Source organism: Cervus canadensis, chromosome 1 (assembly GCF_019320065.1).
Source record: "Cervus canadensis isolate Bull #8, Minnesota chromosome 1, ASM1932006v1, whole genome shotgun sequence".
Classification (NCBI taxonomy): Eukaryota; Metazoa; Chordata; class Mammalia; order Artiodactyla; family Cervidae; genus Cervus; species Cervus canadensis.
Genome location: NC_057386.1, coordinates 42,700,728 through 42,723,490, shown reverse-complemented (window position 1 = coordinate 42,723,490; position 22,763 = coordinate 42,700,728). Strand labels below are relative to the sequence as shown.

Genomic DNA, 22,763 nt, shown 5'->3' with positions numbered 1-22,763 from the left:
CTTTTTCTCTCTCCTCTTTCAATTTCATCAGGAGGCTCTTTAGTTCTTCTTTGCTTTCTGCCATAAGAGTGGTGTCATCTGCATATCTAAGGTTATTGGTATTTCTCCCAGCAACCTTGATTCCAGGTTGTGTTTCATCCAGCCCGTCATTTCACATGATGTACTCTGCATATACGTTAAGTAAGCAGGGTGACAATATGCAGGCTTGACGTACTCCTTTCCCAATTTGGAACCAGTCTGCTTTTCTATGTACAGTTCTAACTGTTGCTTGTTGACCTGCATACAGATTTCTCAGGAGGCAGATCAGGTGGTCTGGTATTCCCATCTCTTGAAGAATTTTCCGCAGTTTGTTGTGATCCACACAGTCAAAGGCTTTAGCATAGTCAATAAAGCAGAAATAGATGTTTTTCTGGAACTCTCTTGCTTTTTTGATGATCCAATGGATGTTGGTAATTTGATCTCTGGTTTCTCTGCCTTTTCTAAATCCAGTTTGAACATCTGGAAGTTCATGGTTCACATACTATTGAAGCCTGGCTTGGAGAATTTTGAGCATTACTTTGCTAGCCTGTGAGATGAATGCCATTGTATGGTAGTTTGAACATTCTTTGGCATTGCCTTTCTTTGGGATTGGAATGAAAACTGACCTTTTCCAGTCCTGTGGCCACTGCTGAGTTTTCCAAATTTGCTGGCATATTGAGTGCAGGATTTGAAATAGCTCAACTGTAATTCCATCACCTCCACTAACTTTGTTCATAGTGATACTTCCTAAGGCCCACTTGACTTCCCATTCCAGGATATCTGGCTGTAGGTGAATGATCACACCATCATGATTATCTGGGTCGTGAAGACCTTTTTTGTACAGTTCTGTGTATTCTTGCCACCTCTTCTTAATATCTTCTGCTTCTGTTAGGTCCATACCATTTCTGTCCTTTATTGTGCCCATCTTTGCATGAAATGTTCCCTTGGTATCTCTAATTTTCTTGAAGAGATTTGCAGTCTTTCCCATTCTATTGTTTTCCTCTATTTCTTTGCATTGATCACTGAGGAAGGCTTTCTTATCTCTCCTTGCTATTCTTTGGAACTCTGCATTCAAATGGGTATATCTTTCCTTTTCTCCTTTGCCTTTAGCTTCTCTTCTTTTCTCAGCTAATTGTAAGGCCTCCTCAGACAACCATTTTGCCTTTTTGCATTTCTTTTTCTCGGCGATGGTCTTGATCACTGCCTCCTGTACAATGTCATGAACCTCCATCCATAGTTCATCAGACACTCTATCAGATCTAATCTCTTGAATCTATTTGTCACTTCCACTGTATAATTGTAAGAGACTGAATGGTCTGGTGGTTTTCCATACTTTCTTCAATTTAAGTCTGAATTTGACAATAAGGAGTTAAGATCTGAGCCACAGTCAGCTCCCGGTCTTGTTTTTGCTGACTGTATAGAGCTTCTCCATCTTTGGTTGCAAAGAATATAATCAATCTGACTTCAGTATTTACCATCTGGTGATGTCCATGTGATTCTCCTGTGTTGTTGGAAAAAGGTGTTTGCTATGACCAGTGCATTCCCTTGGCAAAACTCAGTTAGCCTTTGCCCTGCTTCATTCTGTACTCTAAGGCCAAATTTGCCTGTTATTCCAGGTATCTCTTGACTTCCTACTTTTGCATTCCAGTCCCCTATAATGAAAACGACATCTTTTTTGGGTGCTAGTTCTAGAAGGTCTTGTACCAGCCCCTAGATGTTTCCCTGGCAGATTGTTCGATTTCATTCTTGATGAGATATTATGGTTTACTTTTTTTTCTTACAGGTGAATCGATTTAGTAAGGTGGAAGATCGAGCAATTTTTGTCACTGACCGTCACCTGTATAAAATGGATCCCACTAAGCAGTACAAGGTGATGAAGACTATCCCTCTATACAACGTAAGTGTTCTCTGCTTCACTCTAAACAAAGGATTCTTAACATGGTTCTCATGGACCACTGGGGGGTCAACAGATCACAAGAACCTTTGGGGCTTTAGGGAGCCCATGAATTCCTGAAATGTTCTGCCCATCTCATGTTTTATACAGAAGTACAATTTTCTGTAAGGAGTATCCAAAGCTTCAAATAGAATAACAAAGGCGCATTTTGTTTGAAAGTGTAGGACTCTGCATTCTATGTGACCTTTCTGTATCCTACTCAGAGCTTAACTATGGTGACACAAAATGTATTTCCTTATTGATTATCATAAGGCTTGTTTTTATGTGGAAGTGGAATCAGGTAAAGAAACAGTAGAGAATAACTTTATGAAAACATTACCTCTCTTTTTATACGTGCAGTCGTGTCTGACTCTTTATGACCCCATGGACTGTAGCCCACGAGACTCCTCTGTCCCTGGGATTTTCCTGGCAAGAAAACTGAACTGAGTTGCCATTTCTTTCTCCAGGGGATCTTCCCAACCCAGGGCTGGAACCCACGTCTCTTGCATCTCTTGCATTGACAGGCCGATTCTTTACCTCTTGCACTACCTGGGAAGCCCCTGAATCTCAATATGAGACTTTAAAATTTTTTTTATTCTGCTTTATGGGATCTGCTTTACAAGTAATTGTTCTGATTCTTGAAAAAGATCCCCCTGGACTGCTGGATCTTTCCATGTCTCAGGTGATTTTCCTGTCTACTAGTTCTTAGAGAGAGAGGTCTATGTTTGTCCAATCATGAGATCTATGAGGAGTGTTATTTAAAGATTGTTTTAAAGCCTTTTGGCCTCTGCAAAAGGAAATAGGAAACATATTGTTTTACAGTGTTTTATTTTGTTAAATCAGGAGTCCTGTTGGTTGTGAGGTTCAAGGAAGGCAAGCTGTTCCTGCTTTGCTAAATAACTTAGAACATTGCTGCAGGCTTATCGCATGATGATGGAGTTGAAGTTTGACTCCATCATCTGGTCCCCCCACTGCACATGCATACATACATACTTTTCTCCATTTTAGTTCAGTTCAGTTCAGTCGCTCAGTTGTGTCCAACCTTTTGCGACCCCATGGACTGCAGCACGTCAGGCTTCCCTGTCCATCACCAACTCCCAGAGCTTGCTGAAAATCATGTCCATTGAGTTGGTGATACTATCCAACCATCTCATCCTCTGTCGCCCACTTCTCCTCCTGTCTTCAGTCTTTCCCAGCATCAGGGTCTTTTCCAGTGAGTCAGTTCTTCACATCAGGTGGCCAAAGTATTGGATTTTCAGCTTCAACATCAGTCCTTCCAATGAATATTCAGGACCGATTTCCTTTAGGATTGACTGGTTTGATCTCCCTGCAGTCCAAGGGACTCTCAAGAGTCTTCTCCAACACCACAGTTCAAAAGCATCAATTCTTCGGTGCTCAGCTTTGTTTCAGTAGAAAGACTAATGGATTTCAGCTTAGAAGGAAATGATGTTCTAAGACATTCTTGATTATAGGTAGTCTTCTTAGCAAAGACCTATAATCTCATACCAGTCACCATTTAAACCTATTAACCCCATAGTCTCGATGAAGGAGATGAAGGAAGATTAGGGAGAAGGTCACATTTTGTCAAAGTCTAGTAAAGTGTGTATTTCTTTTTCTTACTTTCTATTAGAGGGAGAGCAATCAGGCGCATGATAAAAATCCAGTAAGTAGTTAAACAAGTCTCTGAACCGAACTTATTTTCCACCTTTTTCATGTTGACTGGTGTATAGTTATAGTCACTGTTCCTCTTCATCATCATTATCATCATCAGTGTTATCAATAATATCATATGATATATTTTTTTAAGTAACAACGTTTAGGTAAACATAGAGGTAAATTGAGGTCAATAGGCAGGACACACACTGTCACCGATGCTATCACCCGCATCCCTTTGATTTCGTTTCCACTTTTGTACGTTCCAGCCTGACTTCCAACAGCCAGCATCTTTGTTAAAAGGCTCCCCACAGGCTGCTGGAGCCCTTGACTGGACACAACCCCCACCCCTAGCCCCCTACATGACTAGTGGGTGTGGGCATGTAAATCCTCAAAACCCCACCATTCACTGGCCGTGATCGTTCCGAGGTGTGTTTTACATCATCTGCAGGAGCTTTTCTGTAAGGATAGTGCTCTATGCTGTGCTGAGTCGCCTCAGTCGTGTCCAACTCTCTGTGACCCCATGGACTGTAGCCGCCAGGCTCCTCTGTCCATGGGATTCTCCAGGCAAGAATACTGGAGTGGGTTGCCATGCCCCCCTCCAGGGGATCAGCCCGACCCAAGGATCGATCCTCTCCGGAGGGAGCAGATTGAATGGGGCTTGGACTTGCAGCTGCATCTGTAAAGATATTCTTCAATCTGAAGCAAATGCAGGCAAATATTAAGTCTGAATAATAGGGATGTGAATATTATTTTATTCTTTATCCTTTTTGTTTGAAATATTTTGAAATTTAAAAAAGTTTAAGGAGACTTCCCTGGTAGTCCAGTGGTTAAAACTTCGGCTTCCATTGCAAGGGGTGCAGGTTTGATCCCTTATGGGGGAGCTAAAAATCCCACATGCCTCAGGGCCAAAAAACAAAACAAAACACACACACACACACAAAACAGAAGCAATATTGAAACAAATTCAGTAATGCCTTAAAAAATAGTCCACGTCAAAAAATTTAAAAAAAAAAAAGTTTACGACAGGGAAGCTTAAAAAATGATAATGCTCATGGCAGGGATGAGGAAGCTGAAAGGAGATGGAGAAAGATTTCAGTCTTAACCAAGTTGTGTTTCAGACACTGATGACACTTGTAAGTAAACATCCCATCGCTCACTGGAGTCTAATACTGTATAAAAGAGCGTAGCATTCAGCACTTAGGATAAAAATTTAGGAGCAGACACATGTATAATTTGAGGCTGAAATTATCAGTCTAGACGGAGAAGGGGCAGATGATTCAAGAACATCGTGCTTGAATGGTGGGGAAAAGAGAATGACTGAAGGAAATGGAATGAAAAAGAAATCTCTGTCCTTTCTGGGCCTCTTTTTTTTCCTTTCTCTTCTAATGTGCCAAATGAGTTCTAATTTCTCTCCAGTTCCATAAGGTTATGAATTATTCCAGGAAGGAAAAGAACTCTGGAAACACTGTGTTTCAGAATCAAGTTGGAAAGTTTTCAGAGATGAGGGTAATCAATAAAAACGTAAAACTTTGATCCCACCCTTTGTGCCTCTTGTTCTCTGCTCTTCATTCCTGCTTCTGCCCAGCTGCCTGTCCTGTGTCTGAGACTTTTCTGGCCCCAGGGAACAGAGTATGATTGTGGGGAGAGGGAGAGAGGTTCCCTCTGACCCTCTTGAGTGTCTGTGGCTGGATTAATAATAAAGTTGACATAAGGCAGATTAACAGGAGGAAACCCAACTTAGTTTTATGGGCATCAGTCAGTTCAGTCGCTCAGTGGTTTCTGACTCTTTGCAACCCTATAGACTGCAGCATGCCAGACCTCCCGGTCCATCACCAACTCCCGGAGCTTGTTCAACCTCATGTCCATTGAGTCAGTGATGCCATCCAGCCATCTCATCCTCTGTTGCCCCCTTTTCCTCCTGCCTTTCCCAACGTCAGGGTCTTTTCTAATGTGTCAGTACTTTGCATCAGGTGGCCAAAGTATTGGAGCTTCAGCATCAGTCCTTCCAATGAATATTCAGGACTGTTCCTTTAGGATTGACTGGTTTGATCTCCTTGCTGTCCAGGGGTCTTTCAAGAGTCTTCTCCAATACCACAGTTCAAAAGAATCAGTTCTTCAACACTCAGCTTTCTTTATGGTCCAACTCTCACATCCGTACATGACTACTGGAAAAAACATAGCTTTGACTATACGGACCTTTGTCAGCCAAGTAATGTCTCTGCTTTTTAATGGGAGATCATAAAAAGATGCTCAGAGAATATCTAAGAGTGGGTAACTTAATATCTTTGTGTATAAAGAAACAATAAATTTGTGAGGATTTGGCAGAACAAAGAAACTAGGTTCGGGTACATAATTATAAGGAATTTAAGCCAAGGGGTGAGCTTGGGAGGTAAATTAGTGAAGAAGGAGCAAGGTTTATTTATACAGGTTTCTCGGACCTGAATTCTCTATCTTTGGTCCTAATGATGTCTTTCTCTGGGTCCAAGGAGGGCACCTTTCATATGAGAGATTTATTTCCTGGTTTCAGAGAAATAAAGGGGAGGGCCAAAGTGTCCTTTCTGCACTGGCTGCTTCTTAAGTAACTTTAATTCAAAATAGTCAATATGCCATTGATACATATTTGGGGGCCTGCCCTAGGCCCCAACATGACCATATACCATCTCAAGTACTGTTTTGATTTGCATTTAAAGAAAGGATACACACGGTAGCAAGGGAAAGAAATCTCATAGGATCCCAGGAAACTACTCAGATTTTAAGGCAGGTCTGAGAGACCATGTTATCCCATGCCCCACTCAGCAAAGTGATACTTAGATGGTGTCAGTTTCTGCCACTGTCTCTACTTCTCTTTGTATTTCTTCTTTTTTTAATGTTTATTTATTTAGCTGCTCCAGGTCTTAGTTGCAGCACATGGGACCTTTTAGTCGTGACATGTGGGATTGTTAGTTGCAGCCTGTGAACTCTTAGTTTCAACGTGAGATCTAGTTCCCTGACCAGGGATCGAACCTAGGCCCCCCTGCACTGAGGGCATGAAGTCTTAGCCATTGAACTACCAGGGAAGTCCCTCTTTGTGTGACTTCTATCTAACAATTACCTTTCTTGACATATAGCCGGGGCCAGTGCTAGGCTAAGGTATGAATCAGCCAACCCAATAAACCATTAGCATTTCATCCTGCAGTGACACTGAACACAGTGTCTCTGATGAGGCCTCACCATGGCAACCAGTTCTGTACGATCCAAATTAGTCCTTCAGCTCCTTGTTAAACACTTGCAAATCTATGCATAGTCTTCCCTGACTTCTCCTAGCATAGCGTGAGTAATGACTAATTCATTTGGCGGTATAAATGATCTCTTCTCTCTGTAATTTTTGACTGTTGTCCTTAAGACCCAAGTCACATTTGGACCTGCTGAATACTGAGGTAGGTCATTAGGCTTTCCTGGTGGGAAAGCGCCAGTGGGAGAACAGTGCTTCAAAGAGGCTACAACCAACCATCTCATCCTCTGTTGCCCCCTTCTCCTCCTGCCCTCGATCTTTCCCAGCATCAGGGTCTTTTCCAGTGAGTCAGCTCTTCACATCAGGTGGCCAAAGTATTGGAGCTTCAGCTTCAGCATCAGTCCTTCCAGTGAATATTCAGGGTTGATTTCCTTTAGAATTGACTGGTTTGATCTCCTTGCTGTCCAAGGGATTGCCAAGAGTCTTCTCCAGCACCGTAGTTTGAAACCATCAATTCTTTGACCCTCAGCCTTCTTTATGGTCCAACTCACACATCCATACATGACTACTAGAAAAACCATAGCTTTATAGCTTGATAATTATCACATAGTGAATTCACTGGTGTAACCATTCCCAAAATCAAGATATAAGACTCCCCCCCCCAAAAAAAAACCCTCCCAGTCACTATCTCTTCTTTCCTTTTCAGAGGCATAATGTTGCTCATTTTGAACTTAATATAATTGAAATCAAACACTGTGTATTCCTTTTTGTGTTTCTTTGAACATTATGTTCATGAGAACATACATGTTATTTCATATAATTCCAGTTTGCTTATTTTCACTGCTGTGTAGCATTTCCTTGTCAAAATACACAAGTTGTTTATCTGTTCACATATTGATGGATACTTGAGGTTTTTAAAATCATTCTTATGCATGTGTTTTGGTATTGGTATGATACATACTTTTTCATTGGACAAATACCCAGGAGTGAAATTGCTGTCCGTTTAGTAGATAATTCCAGTTTTCCAAAGTCATCATACTGGTTTACACACCCTCCCGCTGCCCCCAGCAACATGTGAAAGTTCCAGTTGCTGCATTTTCTCTCTAACACTAGGTCCTAACAGTCTTTTTTTTTTAATTGGTGCATAGTTCGTTTATAATGTTGTGTTAGTTTCTTCAACTAACAAAGAAACCAACCAGTGAATCAGCTATACATATACATGTATCCCCTCTTTTTTGGGTTTCCCTCACATTTAGGTCACCAGAGTGTTGAGTAGAGTTCCCTGTGCTATACAGTAGGTGCCCATTAGCTGTCTCTTTTATACACAGTATCAATCATGTATATACGTCAGTCCCAATCTCCTGCTTCTTCCCAGCCCCCCTTTCTCCCTTAATTGCCATACACAGTGAAATCAGAACGAGAAAAGCAAATACCGTATATTAACGCATGTACGTGGAATCTAGAAAAATGGTATAGATCTTATTTGCAAAGCTGAAAGTCTTTTGGATTTTAGCTATTCTGGTAGGTGTGTGGTAGTTACACTTGGGGGGGGGGGATGGTTCTAGCTTTATTGAAATATAACAGACATGTAACATTGTGTAAGTCTAAGGTGTGCTGTGTGTTGGCTTGATACATTCATCTGTTGCACTGTGATTACCACCATAGCATTAGATAACACCTCCATCACACCTTGTAATTGCCATTTCTTTTTTGTAGTAAGAACACTGAAGAGCTGATCACTTAGCAGCTTTCAAGTTATGTAATACTGTATTAGCTGTAATCACCATGCTGTATAATAGACCCCAAGAACTTACTCATCTTCTAGCTGGAAGTTTGTACCCTTTGACCAACATTTTGTTTTCCCCACCTCCCTCTGAGGCCCTAGTGACCACCACTCTACTCTCTTTTTCTCTGAGTTTGTCATTTTTAGATTCTACATATAAGTGATATCAATAGTAGGGGTCCCCAACCTCTAATCTAATGCCTGATGATCAGAGATGGAGTTGATGTAATAACAGAAATAAAGTGAAAGTCACTCAGTCAAGTCCAACTCTTTGCAACCCCGTGGACTGTACAGTCCATGGAATTCTCCAGGCCAGAATACTAAAGTGGGTAGCCTTTCCCTTCTCCAGGGGATCTTCCCAACCCAGGGATCCAAACCCAGGTCTCCCACATTGCAGGTGGATTCTTTATCAGCTGAGCTACCAGGGGAAGCCCAAGGATACTGGGGTGGGTAGCCTATTCCTTCTCCAGTAGAGCTTCCTGACCCAAGAATCGAACTGGGGTCTCCTGCATTGCAAGCAGATTCTTTACCAGCTGAGCTACCAGGGAATAAAAATAAAATGCACAATGAACATAATGCATTTGAATCATCCTGAAACCACCCACCACCCCCGCTCCATCCCCAGTCCATGGCAAAATTGTCTTCCACAAAACCGATCCCTGGTGCCAAAAAGATTGGTGACTGCCTCATGTAGTATTTGTCTTTCTCTGTCCAGCTTATATCAGTCATAATGCCCTCAGGATTCACCCAAGTTGTTGCAAATGGCGGGATTTCCTTCCTTCTCATGCCTGAATAATGCTACATCATATATGTATGGCACTTCTTTATCCATTGATCCACTGACAGATACATATTGTGGGTTTTCTTTGTACTCCTCTTATTACTAATAAGGTTGAGCCCTTTTCTGTGTATTTACTGGTCATTTGGACCTCTATTGTAAATTGCCTGTTGATGTCTCTTGCTGTGTTTCTGTTGGGCTGTCTTTTAAAAATTGATTTCTAGAAGTTCTTTTTATATTCTGCATATGTGCCCATTGGCAGTTATAGATCTTACAGATACTTTCTCCAGCTCTGTGACTTGCCTTTTCATTCCTTTAGTGTTTCTGTGAGCAACATTTTTCATGTTGATGTACTTCAGCTTATCAGTTTTTTCCTCTGAGGTTGATGCTTTTTTATTTTTGCTTAAGAAAGCATTCCCTATCCCAAGGTTGTGAAAATATCCTCATCTATCATATTCTATAAGCTTTATCGCTGCACCTTTCCTATTGACAGCTTACAGTCCACCTAGAATTGATTTTTGTGTATGTGCAAGGCAACAGCTCAGGGTTTATTTTTTTCCCATATAAGCAATTGGCCCAACACCGCATATTGGAAAAGACCATCTTTCCTCACTTGCTCTTCAGCACTACATTTGTTATAAATCGGTGTGTCCATATGTCTCTTTCTAGTTTCTCTACTCCGTTCTATTGGTCTACTGTCTATCTTTGTGCCAGTGACAGTTTTAATTACTGTTGGGCAGAGATTTTATGAACTGTAAAATTATAATAAATTTCCAAAATCTCCCACTTCAGTTTCACCCTCCTCCCTATATAGTATTCTCATTATTGTTGTTGTTTTTTAGTCAGTAAGTCGTGTCTGACTCTTTTACGACCCCATGGGCTGGGGCCCAGCAGGTTTCTCTGTCCGTGGGATTTCCCAGGCAAGAATACTGGAGTGGGTTACCATTTCCTCTTCCAGGGGATCTTCCCAACCCAGGGATCGAACCCACTTCTCCCACATTGGCAGGCAGATTCTTTACCACTGAGACACCAGGGAAGCCCAACATTCTCATTAGCTGTATCCATATGAAGGAAAAGAGAGCTGAGGATAAAGCAAATCCTAGCAGAAGGGACAGCTTGCTGTTTACCCATTTCCTCTGTGAAAAAGTAAAATTCCTTTAGGAGTCAGGTTTAGAAATGAATGAAGTTCATACCCATCAAGGAGGAGCTACCACTGTAATCTGTTGTGACCCCTCTAGAGACCCATATGCCAAATCTTTGGATTCACCCAGAAAAAGTTGAAGTCTATATTACAGGTAATATCTCCTGATTGTTAAATGCCATGTAAGCCAAATAGAACACATCTTGTAAGCCCACAGGCCACCAGTTCGCTGCTCCTATTTTTAAAAGTCTTTGCTTTTGTCATTTGTTATTCTAAATGTGCTTAGTTGCTCAGTCGTGTCTGACTCTTTGCAATCCTGTGGACTGTAGCCTGCCAGGCTCCCCTGTGCATGGAGTTTTTCAGGCACGAATACTAGAGTAAGTTGCCACTTGCTCCTCCAGGCAATCTTCCTGGCCCAGGGTTTGAACCCATGACTTCTGTGTCTCCTGCTTTGCAGGCCAAGTCTTTACCCTCTGAGCGATCTCTATGCTGTGACCTCCTCACTGCATGCGTGCTCCATCACTTCAGCCGTGTCTGACTCTTTGTGACCCCATGGACTGTAGCCCACCAGGCTCCTCCATCCATGGGATTCTCCAGGCAAGACTACTGGAGTGGGTTGCCATGCCCCCCTCCAGGGGATCTTCCCAACCCAGAGATAGAACCTGGGTCTCCTGTGATTGCAAGCAGATTCTTTACCACTGAGTTCCCTGTCTAATTTTTAAAACTCTAAACTATGGTATGTTTTATTCTAGATTTTATGTAGTAGAAACAAACACTAATAATTTCTCACTTATAAAAAGCTGTAACTGGAAAAAAAAAAAAAAAGCTGTAACTGGATGTGAACTTTCGAAGAGTATATTTTCTATTTCAATTAGCCAGGAAGGAAAAGAGTGAAGGAAATCTTGGATACAGGTGCCTTTTCTACCTTTAGAACTTTCTACCCCTTCAGAGTTCACTGCTAATTGTATTCTTCCAACTTTTTATTATAAAATTTTTCAAATGTATAGGGAAATTGAAAGAATATTATAAGGAATACCCATATTCCCTCCACCTAGATTCATTAAGTGTTTAATTTCTTTTTTGTCATACTTATTTTCTCTCTCTCATGACACTTCACTGCTAAAATGCCCCTGTGTTCATTCTTCTAAGAATAGGACATCTTCTCTCTTAACCACAACACCATTTTCATATCTAAAAATATTAATAACATTTCTGTAATACCAAATATAATATATAATCATTATCCATTATGTGTTGGTCAACTCACGTTCAAATTTCCTCAGTTGTTCAAAGAATGTCTTTTATACCTATTTTTTAAAAATCCTATCTAGGTTCATATTTTGGATCTGGTCATTACATATCTTTTAGTCCAAAACTGTACCTCTAGACACAACCCCCCACTTCTTTTTTTTTTTTTTTTTTTTGGTGAAATTGACTTTTAAAACAGCGTTATTAAGGTATCATTTACTATGATGAGCTCAGTTGTGTTCCCTCAGAATTCACTTGTTAAAGTCCTAACCTCCAGTACTTTAACATAGGACTATGTTTGGAGACAGAATCTTTAAAGAAGTGATTAGGTTAAAATGAGACCTTAGGGTGGGCCCCGATCCACTGTGACTGGTGTGTGTGTCTGTCTGTCTGTCTGTGTCTCTGTGGGTGTGTGTGTCACTCAGCCATGTCTGACTCTTTGCGGCCCCATGGACTATAGCCCGCCAGGCTCCTCTGTCCATGGGATTTCTCAGGCAAGAATACTGGATGGTGTTGCCATTGCCTTCTCCAGGGGATCTTCCCGACCCAGGGGTGGAATCAGCATCTCCTGAATTAGCAGACGGATTCTTTACCCCTAGCACCACCTGGTAAGACCTGGTATCCTTTTAAGAAGAGATTAGGACAGAGACACATACAGAGGAAGATCGCAGGGAGACACGGGGGAGACAGACACCTACAGGCAAGGAGAGAGACCCCAGAAGGAGCGAGCCTTGCCCACACTTTGGTCTTGGACTTCTAGCCTCCAGAACTCTGAGACAATAGACTTCTGTTGTGTAGGGCACCTGCTCTGGTACTTTGTTATGGCAGCCCTGGAACTAATACATTTAAAGTACTTACCCCAAAATTCACCCCATTGTAAGGTCCGGTTCAGTTATTTTTAGTAAATGTATGCAGTTGTCCAAACATCGCATAATTCCAGTCTTGGAACATTTCCATCACTTGAGAAAGTTCTCCCACGCTCATTTGTAGTAAATCCCCACTCTTAGTTTCAGCCCTAGACAATCACTGACCTTTCTGCCTCTATACTGTCACCTTTTCTAAAAACTTCATGTACGTGGAATCATACCATACAATAGATACTGTTTTCCTGTCTGGCTTCCTTTGTTTAGCATAATGTTTCAGAGGTTCATCCATGTTCCGAGCATCACTGGTTCTCTGCTTTCATTGCTAAGTAATACTCCATTGAGTGGATGTACCATATTTTATTTCTCCATTCACCATTAATGGATGTTTGGCTGCTACATACGTTCACATGGGAGACTTTATGTGGGCATGTGATTTCATTTCTCTTGGGTGGCTTCCTATGAACGGAAGTACTCCTCGTGGCATTTGTTTAACTTTGTAAGGAACTACCAAACTGTTTTCCAAAGCGGCTGCTCCATTTTGCATTGTCTTCAGTACGAGAGTCCTGGTTTCTCTGTATCCTCACTAACACTTGGTATGTATGCTGTTGAGTTTTTAAAGAATCCAGGACTGGTCTAGTCTGGATTTATCTAATTGTTTCCTCATGGTCATTTAGCATATTCTCCAAGTCCCTGTATTTCTTATCAGCTGGAAATTAAATCAGGAGATGTTAATTTTTTTAACTTATTTATTTGGCTACACTGGGTCTTCGTAGCGGCATGTGGGATCTAGCTCCCTGACCAGGGACTGAACCCAGGCCCTCTGTGTTAGGAGCAGAGGGTCTTAGCCACTGGACCACCAGGGAAGTCCCAGAAAGTGTTCATTTTGTTTCAGTTTTATACTTCCACACACTTAAGATTACATCTTGCATCTCAGTAAAGAAGGCACATGTACCACTGACTCTGCCTTGTGGATCTTTAGAAATGTTTCATTGTAGCCAAGCTATTATTATGTTGCCCTTGCTGCAGCCTAAATTTCCAACTGCTTATAGAACACATCCCATGTTTTCCTATGAACAATTAGAATTTAGCATAAAAAATTAAGATTAAAAATGACCATCAAGTATTTACCTATTAATAAGCTGCCCATCCGTAACAATACCTGTTATTTTCAGTTTTCTTTTACCAGTCTCTTTTTATAACAAAATTCTGCCAATGCTTTGGTCTTTGATAGTTCTTGTATTAAAGTTTTTATAGTTTATTAATCCTCTCATTTAAAATCTGGGCAATCACCACAGATAAAATCACTGCAGAGTCTTCACTCCTTTTTGCCAGCACCAGTGATGGCCTTTACAGTCCTGCTGACCTTGTGCATTCTGCTCTTGTGTTCCTTTCACTGTTTCCTTGAAGTGTTTTTTTTCGTCTTATACAGGCCACATTCCTCAAGTCTGTGTATGGATTTATTTTTCTTTGCATCATCCAAGAAATTGTAAATCATGCCAAAGCTATTGGCCTTGCCACCACCAAAATGGTTCTGAATCCAAATACGAAGATGACAGCTAGTACAGTCTTACACATTTTGTCTGGTTCCCCCCCACCAATTTTTGTCTTGGGTACTGTTGCCGCACCAGGATGAAGGACATGAGGGATCATTTGTTTGCATAGTTGATTGGCCGGGAACTTCCTGGACCAGATAGCTACTGTGTTATTCCTCATGGTGGTTGATCCTCAGGCAGCCAGGAAGGGAAAATGGATACTTCTTACATATTTCTACAACTTTTATCTCTCTCCCCCAAATCTCTGGCAACCACTGATCATTTTACTGTAGTTGTGCCTTTTCTAGAATATCATATACTTGGAATCATACTTTTCATTCTGGCTTCTTGGAATCATACTTTTCATTCTGGCTTCTTTCACTTAGGAATCAGTATTTGAGGTTTTGTATATGCCTTTCCATGGCTTGATAGCTTCTTTCTTTTTATTGCTGAATAGTCCATTGTATGAATGTTGGTTTACCTTTTGGCTTATTGAAACATCTTGGTTGCTTCCAATTTGGGGCAGTTATGAATACAGCTGCTGGAAACATTCACATGAAGGTTTTTGTATGGTCACAAGTTTTCAGATTGTTTGGGTAAAAACCTTCAAGTACAATTCTAGCTCCTGTGATAAGGCCAAGTTTGGCTTTATAAGAACCACTGAACTGTTCTCCAACATGACTGTCGTTTTGCATTTCTACCAGCAATGTTCAAGAGTTCTACACCAGATTTTTTTTTTTAATTTTAGCCATTCTAACAGATGTGTACTGGTATCATTTATTTTTCTGTTACCCTAAATTGTATAACCCAGCACTCACTGGGGTCTCAGTCAATCTTTAACTACAGAAATCATGTCTCCCCTCTCTGTGGTTAGTTGGTTTGTGTTCAGGAGATGACAACTGATCTTTACGTAAGCCTAGGTAAAATATAATTAAAAGATAAATCAGGGACCTTTTTTTCCCTTGCATTAGCAAAAATCAATTTATCATTTAATCAAGATTCCAGGCACTCTTCACAGGAAAGATAAAAATAGGAAACCGTGACAGGTTTTTGAGAATATTCTCACAAATGGCATGATCAAATAATTATCCATAGCAGTCAAGATGAAATACTCAAGTTACAGGTGATCCCTTTATTAACCACAGTGTAACTTTCTAGATACAGTCAGATTAGGAGTGTGTTATTGTCAAATTAGTGTCATTCCCCTTGAGTCACTTTCTACATTTGTAAGGGGTAATATCAAATTAAAGCATTAATTCCAATACAGTTGACGAGAAAGGTTAAAATTTGTACAGGGGATGGTGGGGTCAGAATCTGAATGTTTTGCAAGGTGGGAAGACTCTGGTAGCCACAGCTTGGTGCAGAGACAAAGGCAAGAAACAGCCCACACAGTTAGTCATGCTGTGTGCAAAACTTTGATCACGCCTCTTGAACTCCACGTATCATTCTAGAGATCCCTATAATCTGTGGGGGAATTGCACCCCATGGCTGAGGCACATCGCTTGAATCAATGCCCTGCTGCCTTTTGAGTGCCTGTGGACAAGGGTGCTCCCCAGCCAGCGCTCAGGGAGCTGGTTGCTAAGACCGAGTTTAATTTGCATAAACATAAAATCTGTTCACCAGTTTCGAGGGAGACCACATAAACTGAAACATTTAACCTGACCTCAGCCGGGACTCCTCTTACCCTTTTGTTGGCAGAGTTGTGTTGGTTTTGCCTGATGGGTGGGTTTGAAAAATGTTTGAATCTGCCCATGAAGGCTGTTTTTGATATAGTCCCTTTTTATCAGCATGGGCTTGATGGCTGAGGAAGCAGCCAATTAATTTACACAAATACCTCCTTTAGTTCTAGGGAGAATAGGAAGCAGGCAGGGGAGAGAAGAGAGACAATTATCTGAAAAGATGTGACTGTTTTGTAGAGGTAAATGGATCGTAATTATGCCAGGCTTCATGCTTTATTACTCTATCTGACGTGACTCACTAGCAAGATACTGTTTCATTTGGAAGATGGATTGTCCTTATAATGTGCTACAGGGGTGAACCCTGCTAAAAATCCATCGGCCTCCGGCTCTGCTCCCCATCACATTTCTCAAGCACCCTGCCCTCGTGGCCATATCCCAGGAGAAGGCGTTTCCATGGTAATCTCAATGGAGGCAGTCAGCTGATGTCTGGCACCGCCTGAGCTGGTGTTTGCCAGCCCTCTCCCCCTCACTCCTCCCTTGAGCCTTTAAACTATATTTATTAGTCCTCTTTAATGGAAAGTATATAACCCCTAATGTCAGACACTGAGTGGCTTTGGGTTTATTTATTTATTTGGGTAATAAACTTGCCTTCCTAATTAATTCTCAGCGAGTTCCTGCAAGCTGTAGTATTTCGAACATCTCCTGCAAACGTTTAGATTTTTGCCTGTTGTAACAAAGAGCGTTGCTTAGCAATATCGGATATTTGGAAACCTCCGTTCTTAAAAAAAAAAAAAGTGATGTCTGTATGAAAGAAGAATTTTAAAAGATAAAGGTGTTAGGGTTTCAGTTTAATTTTTTAAAGAATCTTTTCTTGCTCTGATGCTTAAGCAGTGAAATGGTCCACTCCTTATAATTTCTTTTAACACTCAGTTAATTCATGATTGGATTTGAGTGAGCCACATGGTTTTAAAATACTTCTAAGAAGTGGGACATCTAGCCAGGTTCTCTCATTTTTTTTTTAATAAGAGAAGAAAGTCAGAATTTCAAAGCTACCCTATTGATTGTTTTCCTGACATGTGTTTGGAAGTAAATGTCTTTTGTTGTATGGGTTAGACAGCGCCGCTTATGCTAAACCATACTAAATAAGCAAACCAATTTATGATGTCAAAAGGTGCTTTGGAGCAGAAGGTAGAGTCCATTTTCATTAGTACTGTACTTGGAAATTCAATTACAAATGTAAAAGATGTATCAAAGCAGTGTCTGAAAGCAGCAATCATCAGAGCACGTGCATGATTCCTCTGAAAAGCTATCTCGTTAAAGAAACACAAAGCCTTTAAAAACTAAAGTATGAGAAAATTAGTATGACACCAGCTCATTTATTCAGAGGTCAGATTGTTAGTAACAAGATCCTTTTAAAACAAAGCCCTGAATAGAGGCATACACATAAAGGATCTGTGCATTTACAGAAATGTGTGCTAAGTCACTTCAGTTATGTCCAACTCTTTTGCAACCCCATAGACTGTAGCCCACCAGGCTCCTCTGTCCAAGGGATTTTCCAGGCAAGAATACTGGAGTGGGTTGCCATGCCTTTCTCCAGGATATCTTCCCCACCCAAGGATCAAACCCACGTCTCCTGTCTACTGCATTGGCAGGCAGGTTCTTTACCACTAGCGCCACCTGGGAAACCTTTGCCAAAAGATACCAATCATTATATATATTAGCCAGAAGATGCTGGATTACAGAAATAGACATCTCTAAGCCTGTATTTTGTAGAAAAGGCTTTATTTCACCAATAGAACATCATGTACTTTATTTACACACACTGATATGATTTTGGGAGCATGTGGTCCAGGGGTGTGGTCACAGGAATGCCAGTGGCCTTGAAGATTTATGTTTTAAAGCACATTTACTAATTAATGCTCACTGTAACAACTCTGAATCCTTAAGAAAGTAAAAGAATAATTTTATAATGTTTAATGAAGCTAGAAAACATCCTAAGAAAGACTGTGTTCTTACATGTTCTTCCAACATGGTAAAAAAAATTTTTTTAATTTGTTGAAAGTAATATTTTCTGTAAAGGAGTATAATCTTAGTTATCCTGAACTCTGCATTCTTTCCATGATACGTTTACAAAATTAAGATTTCTCTGATTTCAGGTCACTATTGCTGCATAACAATTTGCCCCAAACTTAACAACCAGCTACTTTTTCTTATGGTTATACCTCCTGGTGGCGCAGATGGTAAAGAATCTGCCTGCAATGCAGGAGACTTGGGTTCCATCCCTGGGTCCGGTAGATCCCACATACCGGGGGCAGTTAAACCCGTGTGCTGCAACTACTGAGCCCGTGTTCTAGAACGCGCACTCCACTAGAGAAGGCACCACAGTGAGAAGCCCAGGCATCACAACTAGAGAGTAGCCTCTGTTCACCACAACCAGAGAAAGCTTGTACACATCAACAAAGACCCGGCATGGCCAAAAATAAATAGCTAATTTTTTAAAAATTTATAATCCACTAAAACCGTGCCCACAAATCTCTGCAGGATAAGCTCTCCTGTTCTTGGGTTGCTTATGAGCTACCGTGGGACAAGACCCCTAAGACTTTTCAGAGCCTCATTGTGAGAAAATTTGTGAGGCATGCCCTGAAGATCTTTAGAGCCTTTCATCTGCCTGGAGATTTCTATGAAGCACCGCCTTAGATCTTTCTGAGGTTTTGACAAAGGATTTTTACAGTCCCATTCTGGATCTGATCATTGCCCTGAAACCATTTCTTAATTTGAGAATCATTTGCCATCTGGAGAAGCTGAGAATAAGAAACAGTTTTATTTTCAAACCCAGCAAGTGCACGCTCCTTTATATTTCTTCTAAATTTTGCATGAGAGCCAAGCAGCTCTGTATTAAGATCGTGCTTCTCCTCTCACGTGTTTTCAGAGGCAGCCAGGTGGCACGTCCAGCATCCTGTCTAGAAATCCTTATCTTGACCATCAGTTTGTTAGGTACATCTTCTGTTCTCTACCTTCCCATAGGCAACAGGGTTATCAAGTTTTCTACCACTTCATGATAAAAGTCTCCTTGCCTCGTGCTTGAGATCATATTTTCCTTGCTTCCCTTCAGGCCCTCGTGACCACCTCCTTAAAGCCCATCGTGATTCCACCAGCAGGCTCCTCCAGGCTCTTCCAGCTACCACCCACTTCCCAAAGCCAGGGCCAACTGTTTTAGGATTCTGCTGCAGGAGCACATCACAGCTTCCAAATTTGGATTTCAGTCAACTGTTGCTTGGATGCTACCTTCCACCCTAGACTTAGTGGAGTAAAAAAGAAAAAAAAAGAGAAATGACCATTTAATTATTTTTCAAACTTTTATTTTATATTGGAGTATAGTCAACTAACAGCGATGCGTTAGTTACAGGTGTACAACAGAGTGATTCAGTTATGCCCATATAAGTATCCTTCCTTTTCAGATTCTTTTCCCACTTAGATTACTGTAGAATATTGACCCAAGTTCCCTGTGCTATACAGTCCGTCCTTGTTGGTTGTCTATTTTAAATCTAGTAGCATGTGACCATTTTATTATGATCATGGATTCCATGCATCCAGAATTTGAAAAGGGCACCATGGGGCCAGTTTACCTTTGCTTCACAATATCCAAGGCTTTAGTTGGGAAGACACAAAAGCTGGGAGTTACCCAATGATTGAGGATCTTTGGGACCTTCATAGGCTTACTCATCTGGCGCTGAGGCTGGGAGGGCTCATCCCAGAGCTGCTGACTAGAGGGTCAGCACCTGACCTCACAGCATAGTGACCTTGGGATAGTCAGCCCGCCTACAAAATGACTCAAAGCACAAGCACTTTGTTGCCCCAAATGATGGTTGTTCATTGAGGAATAAGATGAGCTTCCCTGGTGACTCAGACGGTGAAAAATCTGCCTGCAGTGCGAGAGACCCAGGTTCAATCCCTGGGTCAGGAAGATCCCCTGGAGGAGAAAATGGCAAAACCCACTCCAGTATTCTTGCCTGGAGAATCCCATGGACAGAGCAGCCTGGCGGGCTACAGTCCCTGGGGTTGCAAAGAATCGGACATGACTGAGCGACTAACACTTTCATAAGGTGATAAACTCTTATTTATCCCAAATAGTACATTATTTCCATGACAAATCAGTATCATTAAGATTTCTAATTTATAGCTAGTTGGGCAAAGGAGAGAGGGAAGAGAGGAGAAAGAAAGGAAGGAAGGAAGAGGGAAACAAAGAGGGAAAGGGAGAGAAAAAAGGAAAACTGGGAGAAACAGAGCAGAGACACAAAGCAAGAAATAAAGTCCCCAGGCATCCTGCAAGAAGCCAGAGCATCTGTCTCCCAAGCCTCTGAACGGAAAACAGAATGAACAGAATGTTCTCCATCATTGAGCAGCCAAATCAATTTGTTAATTGAGATCAAAAGAGCATAAATATTATAACTCTGCAGTCAAACCAAAGAACTGAAGTAGAGAATAGTTAAGTCCCCAAGGCCAAATGTGTATATCACAACACAGCAAATACCTGAAGCAATGAAATGACCAGCACAATTTTATGAAAGCTCTTTGTGTTAATCACATCCCTGATGGGGGTGAGAGGACCCCAGGTTAACCAAGTCCCTTAGAGGTATATGTAGAGAGCACTAACGACAGAAGAGAAGAGATAGCCCCACTCAAAAAGATTTGGAGTAGCTGCTTTCCAGGAGTGAGTCTGGAAGAGAAGGTCCCAGAGTGAAAACTAGTGCATTCTCCTCCCTGGTCAGACCAGGATGGTTTTTAAAGGAGTTGGTCACCACTTAAAAGATTAACTTTTTTTCAAATAAATGCATATTTAGAGGGTTGACATTTAGCAAACGCCAAGTTTTGTGAAATTTGAGATATGTTTTAGAATCATAAATGTTAAAAAGATGAATGGCAGATTATATTTAATGGGATAGAAAAGGAAGAATATTGTTTTTTAAAAAAGATTAATTCGTTTCAAAGTCACAAGAGCTCAAGTGCTTATGGTCCATTCCATTATCAGAAATTTTGTCATAAAATGTCAGAGCCTTTCTCATGATTCCCACAGTCTCCAGAAGTCTTCAGCTTCTTGAAATTATTGTTTAGGATTCTGGTATTTATAGCCTGCATTTTGAGGACCCACAGTTTTCAGTGACAAAGCTTGTACGCACACATACAGCTACAGAAAGGAAGATAAAGATGGACTATGAAGCAAGAGAGACAGCAAGCATAATTTAGAACGGTCCATGCATCCCAGTGTTCACTGTACCACTGTTTACAATAGCCAAGACATGGAAGCACCCTAAATGTCCACTGACAGGTGAATGGATAAAGATGTGGTACATGTAGACAATGGAATACTACTACTACACAGCCTAAAACAGAATGAAATAATATCATTTGCAGCAACATAGATAGACCTAGAGATTGTCATACTGAGTGAAGTCAGAGAGAGAAAAGCAAATATCATGTGCTGTTCCTTATATATGGAATCTTAAAAATGGTAGAAATGAACTTATTATCTACAGAACAGAAACAGTCACAGATGTAGAAAGCAAACATGGTTACCAGGGGATGGGGTGGGGAGGGATAAACTGGGAGACTGGGATTAACATATATGCACTTCCATGTGTAAAATAGAGACCTACAGTATAGCACAGGAAACTCATTCCAGTACTCTGTGATGACCTATATGGGACAAGAATTTTTAACAGGGTGGATATATGTTTAAAGAAAAAAAGATAACAAGATGATATGTGGTTACAGTGGACTTTGGGAGATTATATTAACCCCGTTCCTGCTCTTATCCTACAAAGCGAGGCTGAACCTAATCCAACAACTATGGGTTTATAGCCTCAACATAATTTTTTAAATTACTGAAAACTAGAGATTGGAAACCAAAGATTATCAGTCTATTAAAAGAAAACAAGTCAAATTCTGTTGCAAGGAATCTTACTAAATAAGTAGAATATGGTTGTTTAGTCACGAAGTAGTGTCCAACTCTTTGTGACTCCATAGACTGTAGCCTGCCAGGCTCCTCTGTCCATGGGATTTTCCAAGTAAGACTACTGGTGTGGGTTGCCATTTCCTTCTCCAGTGTATCTTCCTGACAAAGGAATTGGACCCACGTCTCTTGCATTGGAGATGAATTCTTTACCACTGAACCACCTGGGAAGCCCATTAAGTAGAATATGTAGGCCCAAATATAGTTTAAATTCCAAACCACCTATTTCAAGCAATTTGAATAAACCTATATTCTATTATTGTATTTTAATTAGTTCCTTTAAAGTTACCATTATATCATTTGTCTGGTTTGTCACCTTCAAAGATTAACTATTTTCTTTATAAAATTCTCACAATTCTGATGGTACAATTAATGAAAACAGAGAAAAGATGAAGGGGAAGTTCTGTATTTTGTGGGTTTGTTCTCAGTACGGTGGCCCTCTGGCTTTCTAGGTCTAAGTAATGAGCTAATCTTTTTAGCTCTCAAAAGCTAAGTAAGTCAATTTGACTTACAAATATAGAACTGAGTATTAAAAAAGAACATTCAGAGGAAGCTCTCTGTCATGATGGAAATATTCTGTCTTTTGATTTGGATGTCAAAAATCATCTACCTAAACACTTAAACGTCCGTGAATTTTACTGCTCCTAATTTTAGTGTAAAAACCTCAATTTTTAAAAATAGAATTTGACTGATGGGTCAAGATGTATGGAGTATTTTGGTGTGAATAGGGTCATATGTTTTAATTTCCAGTTAATTCTTTTCTTACCTGTTGTTTATAAAAGTAGTAAAAAATAGACAATATCTATTAATATAGCCTCTGTCATTTAAAAATTGTGTTTAAGATCCAGCCAAGGTCTCTAGGCTTGGTCATCATGCTTGGTTTTAGCCTGATAATACTTTCCTACAAG

At 40.7% G+C, this 22,763-nt stretch overlaps 1 protein-coding gene across 2 annotated transcripts in view; it reads left to right on the top strand.

Annotated features, from left to right (window-relative positions):
- MYO1D (myosin ID) overlaps nucleotides 1-22,763 on the top strand; it is a 351,718-nt gene that overhangs the window by 217,978 nt on the left and 110,977 nt on the right. For both annotated transcript variants that reach the window (XM_043480702.1, XM_043480703.1), the window contains exon 20: nucleotides 1,802-1,915. In XM_043480702.1, the coding sequence (XP_043336637.1) occupies nucleotides 1,802-1,915 (114 nt within the window). The remainder of the gene's footprint in view (nucleotides 1-1,801; nucleotides 1,916-22,763) is intronic.